This window comes from Rhinopithecus bieti, unplaced genomic scaffold (assembly GCF_001698545.2).
Source record: "Rhinopithecus bieti isolate Rb0 unplaced genomic scaffold, ASM169854v2 scaffold_13207, whole genome shotgun sequence".
In the NCBI taxonomy this organism is placed as follows: Eukaryota; Metazoa; Chordata; class Mammalia; order Primates; family Cercopithecidae; genus Rhinopithecus; species Rhinopithecus bieti.
This window is the reverse complement of record NW_016807866.1, coordinates 2,032,510-2,048,107: the sequence shown is the minus strand read 5'-3', so window position 1 is coordinate 2,048,107 and position 15,598 is coordinate 2,032,510. Positions and strand designations below refer to the sequence as shown.

At 41.2% G+C, this 15,598-nt stretch overlaps 1 protein-coding gene across 14 annotated transcripts in view; it reads left to right on the top strand.

Moving 5' to 3' along the window:
* The window catches only part of SYNJ1 (synaptojanin 1), a 111,660-nt gene that overhangs the window by 70,339 nt on the left and 25,723 nt on the right, over window positions 1-15,598 (top strand). For all 14 annotated transcript variants that reach the window (XM_017883903.1, XM_017883915.1, XM_017883904.1 and 11 more), the window contains 5 exons: window positions 4,237-4,393; window positions 4,990-5,107; window positions 5,208-5,423; window positions 9,143-9,221; window positions 12,724-12,886. In XM_017883903.1, the coding sequence (XP_017739392.1) occupies window positions 4,237-4,393; window positions 4,990-5,107; window positions 5,208-5,423; window positions 9,143-9,221; window positions 12,724-12,886 (733 nt within the window). The remainder of the gene's footprint in view (window positions 1-4,236; window positions 4,394-4,989; window positions 5,108-5,207; window positions 5,424-9,142; window positions 9,222-12,723; window positions 12,887-15,598) is intronic.

The window sequence follows — 15,598 nt, the reverse complement described above, 5'->3', positions numbered from 1 at the left end:
CAGAGTCTTGCTCTGTTGCCCAGGCTGGAGTGCAGTGGCACGATCTTGGCTCACTGCAAGTTCTGCCCCCACCCCGGGTTCACTCCATTCTCCTGCCTCAGCCTCCCAAGTAGCTGGGACTACAGGCGCCTGCCACCACACCCAGCTAGTTTTTTGTAATTTTTTTTAGTAGAGACGGGGTTTCACCCTGTTAGCCAGGATGGTCTCAATCTCCTGACCTCATGATCCGCCTGCCTTGGCCTCCGGAAGTGCTGGGATTACAGGCGTGAGCCACCGTGCCCAGCCAATACAGTATTTCATAAGGGGAGTATCCTGTTTTCTTAGAAGGGGTGCATCTAATTTTAAACAATACCATAGGAAGGGCCTGTATCCATTTTAATCCTGTTTCCTGACATACTTTCCCTAAACTATTTTTGATAGTCTGATTCATTCGCTCCACCTTTCCGGAACTCTGTGGTCGGTAGGCGGCATGTAGCTTCCAAGTGATTCCTAATGCCTTTGCTGTCTTCTGTACCAAGTCAGCCACAAACGCTGGCCCGTTATGTGAGCTGATTTGTAAGGGCAGTCCAAACCTAGGAATAAGATCTCGGAGAAGCACACAGGTTACTTTGTAGGCCTTTTCAGTTTGTGTTGGATAAGCCTCCACCCACCCAGAGTAAGTACACACAAGAACCAGCAAATGCTTGTTACCTCCACATTTCGGCATTTCTGTGAAATCCACCTGAAGATCCTCAAAAGGAGCCGCTCCATAAGCTTGTATGCCGGGCGGAACAGTGGCGGCTTGCCTCGCATTGTGCTGTCGGCAAGTAATGTGCCATTGTGCTACTGCTTTGGCAAGGGCTGGCAAGTGTGAGATGTAGAAGTACTGGCCTAACAACTTTTCAAGTGAGTCTTGACCTAGATGAGTGGTTTCATGCATGGCCAGTACAACTGTGGCTGTCAGCAACTGTGGCACAGCTACCTTCCCATCTGGCAGTCTGATCCATCCTTCTTTTATTACTTGCCCCACTTCTGTGTGGAAAAAGTCTTTTTCTTCCTTAGAATAGGTAGGTACCAGGTCAGGTGTTTGAGGGAGTAAGGGGGCTGCTACTGATGCACGGTAAGGGGTAGATGCTGCATTTCGAGTTTTTGAGTCAGCTTGGGAGTTTCCTAAGGCCACTGAGGTGGAGGCTCATTGGTGTCCCCTGCAGTGCACGACTGCCAGCTTCTGAAGTTTCCACACTGTCTCTAATAATTGTAGAATTTCTTGTTGATATTTTATGTCCTTTCCCCCAGAGTTTAACAGGCCCCTTTCCTTATATAATGCTCCATGCACTTGGACGGTGCGAAAGGCGTATCGAGAGTCAGTGTAGATGTTAATAGTCTTACCTTCACTGAGTTGTACAGCCCAAGTTAAAGCAATGAGCTCAGCCTTCTGGACTGAAGTGCCCTGTGTCTATGGTTTCGCTTCAGTGACAGCATTCAAAGTTACCACCGCATATCCTGCACATCTTTCTCCTTGGGTTGATGAAGCTGCTCCCATCCATGTATAACTCCCAGTCTACTGATGCCCATGGCTGGTCCAAAAGGTCAGGTCTGCTAGAATAAACTGAGTCCAACACTTCTACACAGTTATGCTTGACCAGGCTCTCTGATACTGGGAGCAGGGTGGTGGAATTTAGGGTGTTACAGTCTTCGGTGGTTATGCGTGGATTTTCACATAGCAAGCATTTGGTTAATCTAGCATTTGTTAGCCAGTGATGTCCTTTGGTATTCATCAAAGTTACCACAGCATGGGAGGGAGGCCTTTATATTCAGGTTTTGCCCAAGGGTTAGTTTATCTGCTTCTTGTACTCACAGGGCCGTTGCCGCCAGGGCCCTTAGACATGGGGGCCAGCCTTTGGAAACCCCATCTAGTTTTGAAAGGTAGGCCACTGGCCTTGGCCAGAGCCACACAGTCTGGTTTAAAACTCCAACTGCCATTTTTTATCTTTCTGACACATAGAGTGTAAAGGGCTTTGTCAAATCTGGTAGTCCTAGGGCTGGGGCCAACTAAGTTTTTCCTTTAACTCATGGGGACCTGCCACGCGATGCTCTGGTGAGGCGTTCCACTGGGGCAGTTACCTACCCGGGAGTGCTCTCAGGATCCGCGTCACTCAAGCTGTCCAGAATCCCCCACAGGGATGCTCCACAGGGCAGGTCTAAGCCACCTAAGGGGCTGCCTCTACCGTCCGTTAATCACCTCGCTTCCTGGTCCATTAATCACCTCGCGTCCTGGTCCGTTAATCACCTCGCTTCCTGGTCAGGGAACCAAGAAATGGAGCAGCACGAGCCTCAGACAAGAACCCCTCAGACACCAAGCTGTAGAAGGAAAGGGTTTTATTCAGCTGGGAGCGTCAGTGGACTCACGTCTCCAAAAACCAAGCTCCCCGAGTGAGCAATTCCTGTCCCTTTTAAGGGCTTACAACTCCAAGGGGGTCTGCGTGATAGGGTCATGACTGATTGAGCAAGCAGGTGTGACCGGGGCTGCATGCACTGATGAACGGAACAGAACAAGACAGGGATTTTCATGATGCTTTTCCATACAGTGCCTGGAATCTATAGATAACACAAGCAGTTAGGTCAGGGGTTTTTAACTACCAGGCCCAGGGCGCGTGGTGCCAGGCTGTCTGCCTGTGGCTTCCATTTCTGCCTTTTAGTTTTTACTTCTTCTTTCTTTGGAGGCAGAAATTGGGCATAAGACAATATGAGGGTTGGTGTCCTCCCTTAAAAGTAATAAAAATAGGAAAGAGAAAACCTATAATAATTCCCATAAAGAAAAATATGTATCTATAAGATTCACTTTCAAATAGAACAATAAACTTTTTTTTCCTTGGTAATAGTTTAGAATCAGTCTTTAGGGCTGTTTTTTTGCGGGGGTTAAGTTTTGTGGTGATTGACTTTTCTTTTGTTTATGTCATCTGACTTTTGAAACACTTCTTAAAGCTTATGACCACAAAATTTGGGAAGAATTTATTAAATATATATATGTTTTAGGTAAAAGGATCAGTGGCCATCTGGTATGGTGCCTGGTGATCCCCAGACCTGAATTCTAACTCTTCGGGCACCATGTTACCTTTTCAGGCCTCAGCACCTCATTTGAGAATAAGATATCAGGCTAGATGTTTCCAAAATCCCATTTACAGTTCCAAATGTCTCATATAGCTCAAAGATTGGGCAGAATTCCCTTATTCATGTAGTTAGTTTAATCGAATGTCAAACAAGTGGTATTGAAGCAGGATATTTCCCTGACCCCTTCGCAAGTGGGAACTGGAGTGCATGGACACTGACGGGACGAACTCCGTTCACTTGACCCGCTGCGCTCCACCCCTGTGGGAGGGGGAGTTCTGGTGAGTGAGTGCAGGAGCTGGGGTGAGCGCTTTTGGGCACCGGCAAGAGGGAACTTTGTACTAGCCCCGAGGCAGCATCTAGGGGAGGGTGCCTGCAACTGCTGAAGCCCCAGAGGAAGTGTTACAGTGCCATTTTAGCTTTGCCACCTGCAGATGGCTTAAGTGTTAACAGCTTAGTAGAGGGTCAGTGCGACAGCCTTATGCGCCCACACTCATGGCACCCGAGTTCTTGTGTGGCGTCCAGGAGGAATGAGGTCGCATGAACAAATTGAAGATGGTAAATGTGGGGGATTTTATTGCCAATGAAAATGGCTCTTGGTGGGAAGGGGAGCTGAAAAGGGGACAAAGCAATAAATAATCTTCCCCTGAAGTCCAGCCATCACATGGCCAGACTCCTCTCCAAAACTATGCTACCAAGCTGTCCCTTTGAAGACAAGCTGCTTCTCTCTGACATCCAGCTGCTTCTCTCTCTGCCAGCTGAGCCTGGGGTTTTATGGGCACAGGATTGGGGCAAGGCAGGTCATGGGCGGTTTTGAAAAAAGCAACATTTGAGCGGGAAAACAGGGATATAAGTTCTCACACGGGGCTCTGGTAACAGGCTTTTTGGCTTGAGGGTAGAGCCTTTGCTGGGGACACACCCACTTCTGCCCAGAATTTCGCTGCCTCCTATCCCTATCAGTATGAAAAAGGCAAGTCTCAGGTTATTTTTCTAAGCTTTGTTCCATTCAACTAGAAGTGTTCGTCAGACGCATACAGATTTCTTCTGAGAAGAGCCAGCATATAGTAGACATTTAATGGATGGCTGCCTGAATGAAAACAGAACTTGTTGCTATTTGGGAATGACTTATTTTGTATATGTTTATTTTAGATTTTTAGAGGATTTTTAGAAGGAAAGGTAACCTTTGCTCCGACATATAAGTATGACTTGTTTTCTGACGACTATGACACCAGTGAAAAGTGCCGCACCCCTGCATGGACAGACCGTGTCCTTTGGAGAAGGAGGAAATGGCCTTTTGATAGATCAGGTTGGGAAATGGACTTCTTTATTTAAATGAACTAATGTAAACTTATGAGGAAGCAGGGAATGACATAATATCAAATGAGAAGAACATTGTTTTTCAAGAAACATTATCTAGAATAGAATAAATAAATTAAATATTAGATTTTAAAAAATATTCTCAAATCTGTTTATAATAACTTATTTAATTTTCAGCCTATTTTCATATAATTTCATGTCAAGAGAAGCAAGGAAATATTTCTGTGAAATTTTAATTGATGCTAATTTGGGTTTTAACTAAACTAACTTTAGTGATTTGCATATGTTTTGGACTGCCACTTGTCTCTTGACTTGTTTATGAAACACTGTTTACTCACAGTCCTTTAAGTAATCTCAGAAGTAAAGCCATATCTTAATTTTTACTAAATAAAGAATAAAAAGATAACTTTACCAAAAGCCTTTCGAATTTAAAGGTATTTAGACTGCCTGCCTATTACCAGGTGTTTCTGGCATTCCAGCCTCAAACCACTGAAGCTCACGAAAGGAAGGAGAATGCCTCTTTGCTCTACACAATCTGTCCTGCTCATACAGCTTCTCTTGTGTTTTCTTTTCTTTTGACTGCAGCTGAAGATCTAGATCTTCTAAATGCTAGTTTTCAAGATGAAAGCAAAATCCTGTACACGTGGACTCCAGGCACTTTGCTGCACTATGGAAGAGCTGAGCTGAAGACTTCTGACCATAGGTTTAAGCAGTCTCAGTTTTTCTAACGGTGTTTGAAATGTGTTTGAAATACACCCTTTTAAAAACATTTCTAATACATCTATCTTCCTTTATGCCTTAAGGCCTGTCGTTGCCCTGATTGATATAGATATATTTGAAGTTGAAGCGGAAGAGAGGCAAAACATTTATAAAGAAGTAATTGCAGTTCAGGGTCCACCAGATGGTACGGTATTGGTCTCAATCAAAAGTTCTTTACCAGAAAATAATTTTTTTGATGATGCCTTGATTGATGAGCTTCTGCAGCAGTTTGCAAGTTTTGGTGAAGTTATACTTATAAGGTAAGATGTTTATTATGCAAAAGTAGCTCGTGATTCATAAACAATCATTTCTATATAGAAATCACCTTATTTGGGGAAGGAGAGAATTTTAAAAAAGAAAGATATCACCTTATTTAGTGTTTAGTATATGAGTATTTTATTTCCAAACTAAAGAAAATCATACTGTGGATATTATTCTATAGGTTTTATAACTGAATTCTCTACTTAGAAAGCTTAAATGAATAGCAAAACTTTTTTTTTTTGAGACAAAGTCTGGCTCTGTCACCTAGGTTGAAGTACAATGGCGCGATCTCCGCTCACTGCAAGCTCCGCCTCCCAGGTTCACACCCTTCTCCTGCCTCAGCCTCCCAAGTAGCTGAGACTACAGGCACCCGCCACCACGCCCGGCTAATTTTTTGTATTTTTTAGTAGAGATGGGGTTTCACCATGTCAGCCAGGATGGTCTCGATCTCCTGACCTCGTGATCCACCCACCTCGGCCTCCCAAAGTTCTGGGATTACAGGCGTGAGCCACCTTACCCGGCCATGAAACTTTTTTTTTAAGACAGGGTCTCACCCAGTCGCCCAGGCTGGAATGCAGTCATGTGTTCATGTCTCACTGCAGCCCCAACCACATGGGCTCAAGCAATTCTCCCGCCTCAGCCTCCCAAATAGCTAGATCTACAAGTGCACACCACCATGCCTGGCTAAGTTTTGTAGTTTTTGTTTGTTTGTTTGTTTTTGTTTTTGTTTTTTGGTAGAGGCAGGGTTTCACCATGATGCCCAAGCTGGTCTCAAACCCCTGGCCATAAGCGATCTGCCCAGCTCAGCCCCACAAAGTGCTGGGACTACAGGCATGAGCCCCCACATCCAGCTAAATAGTGAAACTTTATGTGAACAATTGAAAACAAAAATAGATGCAATTTCAAATATGAACTCTCATGATTCCTACACAATAGAACATGTAACAAAACCTTATAACAAAATGAAGCCGTGTTTGCTATTTTTTGTTTGTTTGTTTTAAGGAGAAGTAACAGTGACTCCCTACCTGCCTCAGTTAAAAAAATTTGAGTAATTTTAAGTATGTTTAATTTCTAACAAACAGAGATGTGATGAATAGTCAGGAGTCATTCCCTTCCAGTCTTGGTTTCCCTTATTGACTTAGCCATCTGCCTTTTGCAGAACCAGATGCCTCTTTTGTTGTTTTAAAAACTTTCTCTTCCAACTATACAGCAGTTTTGAGACTGAATTATGTGCATATGTGCATGTGTTTGAATTTCATAGGGAAAGAGGTACCATTAAATCCCTTTAAATACCATTCATTTGCTTAGTTAGGTATGTTTTATAGATATTTGGTGGGCAGATCTCTATACTAGTTGCTGTAGAAGAGCAGAGGAGAAATTGAAGATACAACTTCTGCTTGTAATCTAGTAGGGAAGGTCAGCATGTGTGTAATGACACCCCCAGATCCTAAAGGGCGTAGTCCACAGAATTAAGATGGTATGGCTTCTAGAGAGTGAAAATCAAAGACTCCTCAAGTCTTTTCAGAGAGTAAATGAACAAATGGAGAAGAAATTGTGTTTAGACTTTGCTCAAATCTTTTGACAAAGATCTATCCCAAAGCTTTCAAATTACAACAAAACATTTAAAAAATCTTAAGGTTCTAGAAAGTACACAGTGAAATCTGTAAGTGTACAGATGACAGTATACTTTGCCAAGTACAGAAATGCCAAACCACCAGAAGCATCATGTAGACTGTGTGAGTGGGCAGCAAAGTAGCAGATAAATGTCTTCCTGAGCAAATGTGAAATACTGCACTGAGCTACAAAGAATCCAAACTGTATAAGGGATGAAAGACTCTGATACAGGAAAGGGACTTGTCTTTATAACCCAACCTCTAAAGATCTTGTTAAATTGAAGCGAGAAGGTTTCCCCCAAATGTTTGTCATCATTAGGAAAAGTATTGGTAAGAAACTAAGGCATTAACCTAACATTATAAAACCATGAGGTGTCTCCAACCTGGAATATTCTGGTTGTTAAACCCCAAGATGACTTAAGTTGGAAGAGAAAAAGCAGACACTGAAAGTCAACAAGAGAGGATCTCTATAAGCAGTGAGAAGAAACTGGTTATTACCTTTTAGTCTAGACTAAGCCATTAAGGAGTGAGTAAACTCTGTAAACCCCTTTATTTTTAAATAAGAGGTTCCCTGGAAATGTGTATGGGATAAATTTAAATACATATAGATGCTTACATTAATTGAAGGAAAAGTCTAGAAGCTTTTACCGTAGTGGGTGAAAGCAGGAAGAAAATACAGCTTCCAAAAGAACTTACATAAATCAATAGATATAAGAACCAGAATCCCTTGTTAAAGTTAGAAATGTGTAAGGAGCACATTGCTGATTGAGAATAAGGACAAAGATATTAGCCCTAACCCAGGACCACAAAAGTGTTGGTACCTATCAAAGAATAAATAATGTTTGGGGTTTTAGGGGACTGGTGCAGCATAAATGTATGCTTACCGTGGTGATTATAACCTTTGGAGGAGGGATATTCTCCATTGTCAACAATCTGAAAAAGATACCTTCATGTAGTTAGGTAAGAATGGTCTCCCTGTGTATTTCAAAGAATAGCATCCTGCAATATAGCTTTATGCCAAAGAAATTGAATCAGTTTCCTGGGTCATATTTGCGGGATTGTAGAAATCTGTTCCAGTCCCTCCCGGCCCTTGATTTTAACCAGGGTGAAGTACTTGTGCACACTTTTGTTTTTGGCCTTTTCCTCTTAATATTCATAATTCATACTTTGGAATCCTAGTTTAAGCAGGGGACTAGGGGGAAAGTGATTGTGTGTGTGTGTGTGTGTGTGTGTGTGTGTGTACATGTTTTCCCCTCTCTCATTGTGGAAAAATCTGTAAAGATTTCTGAACTTGTGGTTCAACTTGCCAAATTATTTCTGTAATAAGATTGATAACATAATTTGTTCTTTTTTGAACAATAACTTAATTACATACCCGTGACCCTCTTCAGAACTTGTTCTGTCCTTTTATTTATTTATTTTCCTCTTGAGAGTTTTATTTCAAAAGTGAAAACTTGGAATCCTATCAAAGACCATTGAAATCCCAAAAGAGTAAATGTTTTTCAGTGATGAAAGACAAGAAGCACAACCTAAGGCTTCTTGGGGCCAGTCTGGTTTTGTTTTCTTTCACTGACAACTCTCATCTTTTTTGGTCATAGGAAATTTTCTTCAGGGAAGTCACTGAGACAGTGAAAATACATAGTACAGGGTTGTGGGGTCAGGAGACTTGGATCCCAGCCCTGTAACTTATTCTCCTTGTAGAGTCACTTTGAACAAGTCACTTAACATCTTTCTCTTTTTGCCTTGTCAGTGAAATAGAGGATTGGATGGGACTGGATTAGCAGTGATCATAAATGGAGGTGCACAGACCCATTTCTCGTGACTTCCATTAACAGTATTTGAAAGAAATTGGAGTGTTTTTAGGGGAAGAGTGCCTACCTGCACTCCCTCTACTTTTTACTTCCTGGCCTCTGCCTGCACTCCCTCTACTTTTTACTTCTACTGCACTCCCTCTACACCACTAGCCCTACCTGCACTCCCTCTACTTTTTACTTCCTGGCCTCTGCGGGCCCTTGTTAATAATCGGTAATCGTGGGAGTCGTCACTGAGCTTGTTATGTCTATGATATTAATTATGGTTTTTTATTGGTTTTCTCTTCCTTAAAGATTTGTAGAAGATAAAATGTGGGTTACATTTTTGGAGGGAAGCTCTGCCTTGAATGTTCTGAGCCTAAATGGTAAAGAGGTAAGGTAGCATTTGTTGATTCTAAACCATTCTGAAATTAAATGCCTGAACATGATACGATATTTTTATAGACATGCAGCAAAATTATTTAAATGGGAGGGGAAAAGACCTTATGGTATGTTCGAGGAGTTATTTAATGTTTTTTATTTAAACTGGATTTCTGACTAGCCTAGGCTTATTTAGGTCTCTCCCCAGAGATATTAACTGTTGGTATAGACTAAGAAGGAAACATGTTTAGCACCTAATTTGATTTATTACATTTTATGATGCAAAAGTTTTAAAATTTTAATTGGGGGTAGTCTGGCTCATCTGTATAGTAGAAAAAGGTTCTATCAAGTGAAGAAAATGCATTATTTACCAGAAAACAAGGGAGGGAGGTGCTCATTATTCCTAGGAATTTGTTTCATTGGCTTGGCTTACCTAGTTATCTTCTTCAAACATAACTAAATTAATTTCCAGAGATAACAAATCCATCCCATTGAAGTATTTCAGAAATTTTTAACAAATGGAAATATTCCTAACCTGTGATTTGAAAAGTCATTGATGACAGAAACTTACATTGTTGGCCTGGAACAGTTTTACCTCTCTGAAGTGCTGCATCCGTCATTTTATTCTGAACTCTTTTAGACTCAAATCCTAAATTTCTAAGTATATGGTCAGTGCACAGGATGGACTGTACTCTAGGCCTGATTCCTGCAGCACTGACCTACTCCATGAGCACTGTCCTGAGCTTCCTCTTCTGTCACATCAACTTCTTTGGAGAAAAAAAATTCCTTTTTTTTTTTTTTTTTGAGACAGAGTTTCTGTCGCCCAGCCTGGACTGCAGTGGCGCAATCTCAGCTCACTACAAGCTCCACCTCCCGGGTTCACGCCGTTCTCCTGCCTCAGCCTCCCGAGTAGCTGGGACTACAGGTGCCGCCACCACGCCCGGCTAATTTTTTGTATTTTTAGTAGACGGGATTTCACCGTGTTAGCCAGGATGGTCTCCATCTCCTGACCTTGTGATCCTCCCTCCTTGGCCTCCCAAAGTGCTGGGATTACCAGCGTGAGCCACCGCGCCCGGCCGAAGAAAAAAACTTCTTTATGTGTATTAGGCTGGGCGCGGTGGCTCATGCCTGTAATCCCAGCACTTGGGGAGGCCAAGACAGGCGGATCACCTGAGTTCAGGAGTGTGAGACCAGCCTGGCCAACATGGCAAAACCCCGTCTCTTCTNTTTTAGTAGACGGGATTTCACCGTGTTAGCCAGGATGGTCTCCATCTCCTGACCTTGTGATCCTCCCTCCTTGGCCTCCCAAAGTGCTGGGATTACCAGCGTGAGCCACCGCGCCCGGCCGAAGAAAAAAACTTCTTTATGTGTATTAGGCTGGGCGCGGTGGCTCATGCCTGTAATCCCAGCACTTGGGGAGGCCAAGACAGGCGGATCACCTGAGTTCAGGAGTGTGAGACCAGCCTGGCCAACATGGCAAAACCCCGTCTCTTCTAAAAATACAAGAAGTAGCCAGGCGTTGTGGTGGGTGCCTGTAATCCCAGTTGCTTGGGAGACTGAGGCAGGAGAATCACTTGAACCTGGATGGTGGAGGTTGCAGTGAGCTGAGATTGCACCGGTGCACTCCAGCCTGGGCAACAGAACGAGACTCTGTCTCAAAAAAAAAAAAAAAAAAATTCTTTGTGTGGATTGCTTTCAAAATAGGTTTTGTAGAGTTTCGTTTTCCTAAATGTAATACTAGTATACTCATGTAAAATAATGTATCAGGAAATACGGAAAAGAATTAAAAATAAGACCACTCACATAATCTTACCATTCTGAAGTAATTTTTCTTAATCTTCATGTTAAAATATACATATATAAATACAAATGGGATTTTATACACACAGACACATTAACACAAATGGGATATGCATATATGCAAACGCAAATTGAGACCATATTATAAAGCTGTTTTCTTACTACCTCTTGTGACTGTGTCAGGGACATGTTAAACAAATATGTCATTTTTAATGGCTTCATTAATTTCATTATGTGAATAAATATGTACATTTATTAAACCAAACTCCTATTTATAGACATCTAGATTATTTCCTATTCTTAATTATTAAAAGCAATATTCCAGTGAACCTCTATATATCTTTTTGAGTATTTTTTTTTTGCCTTCTAAATTTCTTCCTTTTCATTTGGCCCTGGTCTCTATCAAGGGGATATTCCTAAGGAATTATATCTTAATTGACCATTATGGTGATAGGTATTTAAGAATGCTTGTTAGTATTTTTTGATGAATATAAAAGAATTTTGTTGACTTTAAAAAGTAATATATGACTTGTAAAGCATGTTAAGTTCTGAAATTGGATTGATTTTAGTATTTATATCTACTTAGCAAGTAAAGGATTATGAATTCTAGGATTTTGACTTTAAAGTTCAGTGTGGATGCTAAATTACTAATAAACACAGCTGTACCACTCAGTTCAGCAACTTTCAACCCCTCCGTTATTATGCCTTCAAGGAATTCCAATATCAGTAACACTTTGAGCCAAGGAAGATCTGTACCCACAAAGGTGCCAACTGTCAGCACAGCATATTGCTCACAGCTACACAGTTCATTTGCAAATACCAAAAATATTCACATCGTGTTCACATTAAGAAACTCTTCAAACAAAGGAAATTGAAACTATGTGGGAGAGAGATTAAATTTAGAAAGCAAGTTTGTTATAAGGATATGGGTTTTAAATGAGAACTCCTTTCTAGTGCACGTTTATCCTTGACCAAAGAGTCTTGCTGTTATCAGCAAGTTTTTTTGAGAGTATTTTTTAAATACATTGACACGATGTGCTATAACTTGATTATAATGTCTTGGTTGTCTTAGATTATACTTTAGTCTAAAAGTCACCCAAATTTATAGAGAAGGCAGAGTGCCAGTTTCACAGGTAGAACTCATTGTGTTTTTAGAATGATTAATTTTTGTTGAAGATTTAAAATGATGTTCAGTTCTCTTAATATTCTTCTGACATTTGAAATGCTAAAAGTATAGGTTAGCATTTAGCAGCTGACAGTATAGCAGCTCTCAGGACCGTATGCCAAGTTAGGAAAGACCAAATGAACAGGAACAGGAAATGCATTTTAAAGATTTTCTGCTGTCTCTTTTGTAGTTGTTTCATGTGGGAACAATTGCTTGAATCAAAATAAAGAAAGTGTAAAGTTATGTAGCAAAGTTGTTGGTGAATTTACGTCTGGCCAGGAAAACATAGTGGTTATAGCAAAGGAAACTTGCATCTCTGGGCAGCCTAGAAAAGATCTTTATCACCGCAGGCATTTAAAGGGAGAACCGAGTAAACAAATGTTTACTTTTAAACTAGTTTAAAATTTAGTATATGTGAAAGAACTATGCTGAATTGTCTAACTAAATTAACTGTCTATACCATTGCATAGTTTAACGAAGTCAGCCTCTTTATTCCAAAATAGTTAACTTTCATGTTAATCTTTATTTTATATCTCTTTTACTCCACTAGTTATTGAATCGGACTATAACTATTGCTTTAAAAAGTCCAGACTGGATCAAACATTTGGAAGAAGAAATGAGTTTAGAGAAAATTAGCATTGCGTTGCCATCGTCAACAAGCTCTACCCTGCTTGGTGAAGATGCAGAGGTTGCAGCAGATTTTGATATGGAAGGTTTGTTTCTTAAACACATTTACTTCTTGTAGTTCTAGATATGTTTTCTTCCCATCTGTAAAGTCTTATTTTCTAAGTTTATCTTTCTTCCTCTTCTTGGGACATACATAGCACTATTAATTAGAATTTATTTTGGCCAGGTGCAGCAGCTCATGCCAGCAATCACGGCACTTTGGGAGGCTGAGGAGGGTGGATTGCCTGAGGCCAGGAGTTCAAAACCAGCCTGTCCAACGTGGCAAAACCCCATCTCTACTAAAAATACAAAAATTAGCTGGGTGTGGTGGTGCACGCCTGTAATCCCAGCTACTCGGGAGGCTGGGGCAGGAGAATTGCATGAACCCAGGAGGCAGAGGTTGCAGTGAGCCGAGATTGTGCCACTGCACTCCAGCCTGGGCAACAGAGCGAGACTGTCTCAAAAAAAAAAAAAAAAAAACCCAAAAAAAAAAAAAAAAAAAACAAAAAATTTATTTCGCATCATATTGTGTTTATTTGCATATACTTTAAATGTATTTACCATTCTTCCATTCAAATATTAAGACCTTTACAAATATTAATTTATATTCTTATTGGATAAAAACCCAAATTAGTATTGTTGGTGTATGGTTTAGTCCCAATAATTAAGGTAAAAAAGTAGAAGTTCCAAAAGGGTATTCTAAGAACAGAAGTGAGTTTAAGTATTTACTCCAAAAACTTCCTTAAACATGATTTTAAAATGCATTTGTTTGATGGCAACATTATCAAAAGAAAAAAAATTTTAAATGCATTTGTTTTCTAACACAATATGCTATTCTAGCCAGTTTTTCATTAAAATGCATACCTTAGATTATAATATTGTAATGCCCTGTATAGCTAGGTACCACATTTAAGAGTGGAACGTCTTACAGAGTTATCTCATTTTCACATTCTCTGTTCATTTGTTTACTCAGTCCACACGTATTTATGTAGTACCTTTATGCCAGATATAGCTGGGTGCTGGAGATTCGACAGCTGTGGTTCTTTCCTTTCCAGAACTCATAGCTTATTGGGTGTTACATACAAGTAAGCAGGCACTCATAATAAAGTGACATAAATGTGATAATGAATGGTTTTGTGGTAGCTTATGGGAAAGGTACCTAACCTGGATTTAGAAAGTTGGGCAAGGTTTCCCAGAGGAATTGAAATTTAAGTTGAGAATCCAAAGACTCAGGGAGAATGGGATTAACACTATAGAGGAGTGATCCAAGAAGAAAGCATGTGCACAGCCCAAGCCAGGAGAAAGAGGATCCACATGGATTATGCAGGGACGTTTGTGAGGGAGTAAATGAAGAAAATAAATGCAGAGAGAGAAGTAGGTACGGGATGGAAGATGAATTTTGTTTTGGATATGTTGAATTTGAGATGTTCGTGGAGTCAATCAACCATGAGTCTGGTGCTCAGGAGAGAGCTCTGGAGTCAAGGAAGCTCTAATGACCTGCAAAGTGATGGGTATTTATTAATATAACTTTGGCCAATAGGATTATAATGAGACAGAAGAGAATAAATTGACTATGGAGAAATATAGTCCTGGGATTGAGTATGTGGAAATATAGAGTTTAAATATAGACAGAAGAGGGCTGCCCATGAAAAGAAAATGAGAAGAAACAATGTCAATTGTTTAGAAATCTCAAAGAGCCAAGAGAAATTCGTGGCTTAAAAATTAAGGAAAGAGGCCGGGCGCGGTGGCTTAAGCCTGTATTCCCAGCACTTTGGGAGGCCGAGACGGGCGGATCACGAGGTCAGGAGATCGAGACCATCCTGGCTAACACGGTGAAACCCCGTCTCTACTAAAAAAAAAAATACAAAAAACTAGCCGGGCAAGGTGGCGGGCGCCTGTAGTCCCAGCTACTCGGGAGGCTGAGGCAGGAGAATGGCGTAAACCCGGGAGGCGGAGCTTGCAGTGAGCCGAGATTGTGCCACTGCACTCCAGCCTGGGCGACAGAGCGAGACTCCGTCTCTAAAAAAAAAAAAAAATTAAGGAAAGAAAATGGAGCATGGAAGGGGAGTAGTCAGTGATGTCTTGTGCCACAGAAAGATTAGAAGAAATGAGGACGGAAACGTGTCCTTCTGATTTAATAACAGGAAGGGAAGCTGTTATTGACATTTCATGAGAATGATCTCAGGAGTGGTGAAGCCAGATGGTGGTAAATTGGTATGGATGGAACATGAAGAAGTGGAGAAAAGGGTCTGTAGACAACTCTTTAAGGAAGTTTGGGGGAAAAGAGAAGAGGGCAATTGCTCTAGGAAGATTGGAGGTCCTAGGGTGGTGTTTCTGGATGGGAGAGGCTTGAGAATGCACAGTGCTAATGGAAGTACAGGAGAAAGGGCTGATGGTTTGGGAGAAGGGCACAGCAGAATAGTAGAGCAGTGTCACTGAGAAAACTAGGCTGGGTAGGGTCCGTTTGTTCCATCCTCAAATACCCAAGTGACAGCCATGTAATGAGACTCCAGCTTGGGGGCAGGCTGTTGAAGCAGGGGTTCCCATCTTAAGACTTCTCTCTTCTCTGTGAAGTGTTGAAGTTATCTGCAGGAGTGGGACAGCCCACAGTTTCAGGAGGGTTGAGGAATTTTTCAGTAAAGCTCCTGAAGAGCAAAGGGTGAGGGGAAGAGCAAACCAGGAAATCATGGAATTGCCAGGCACTTTAGGAGCCCAGAAGAGACTGAAAAGCATAATTTCTTTTTTTTTTTTTTTTTTTT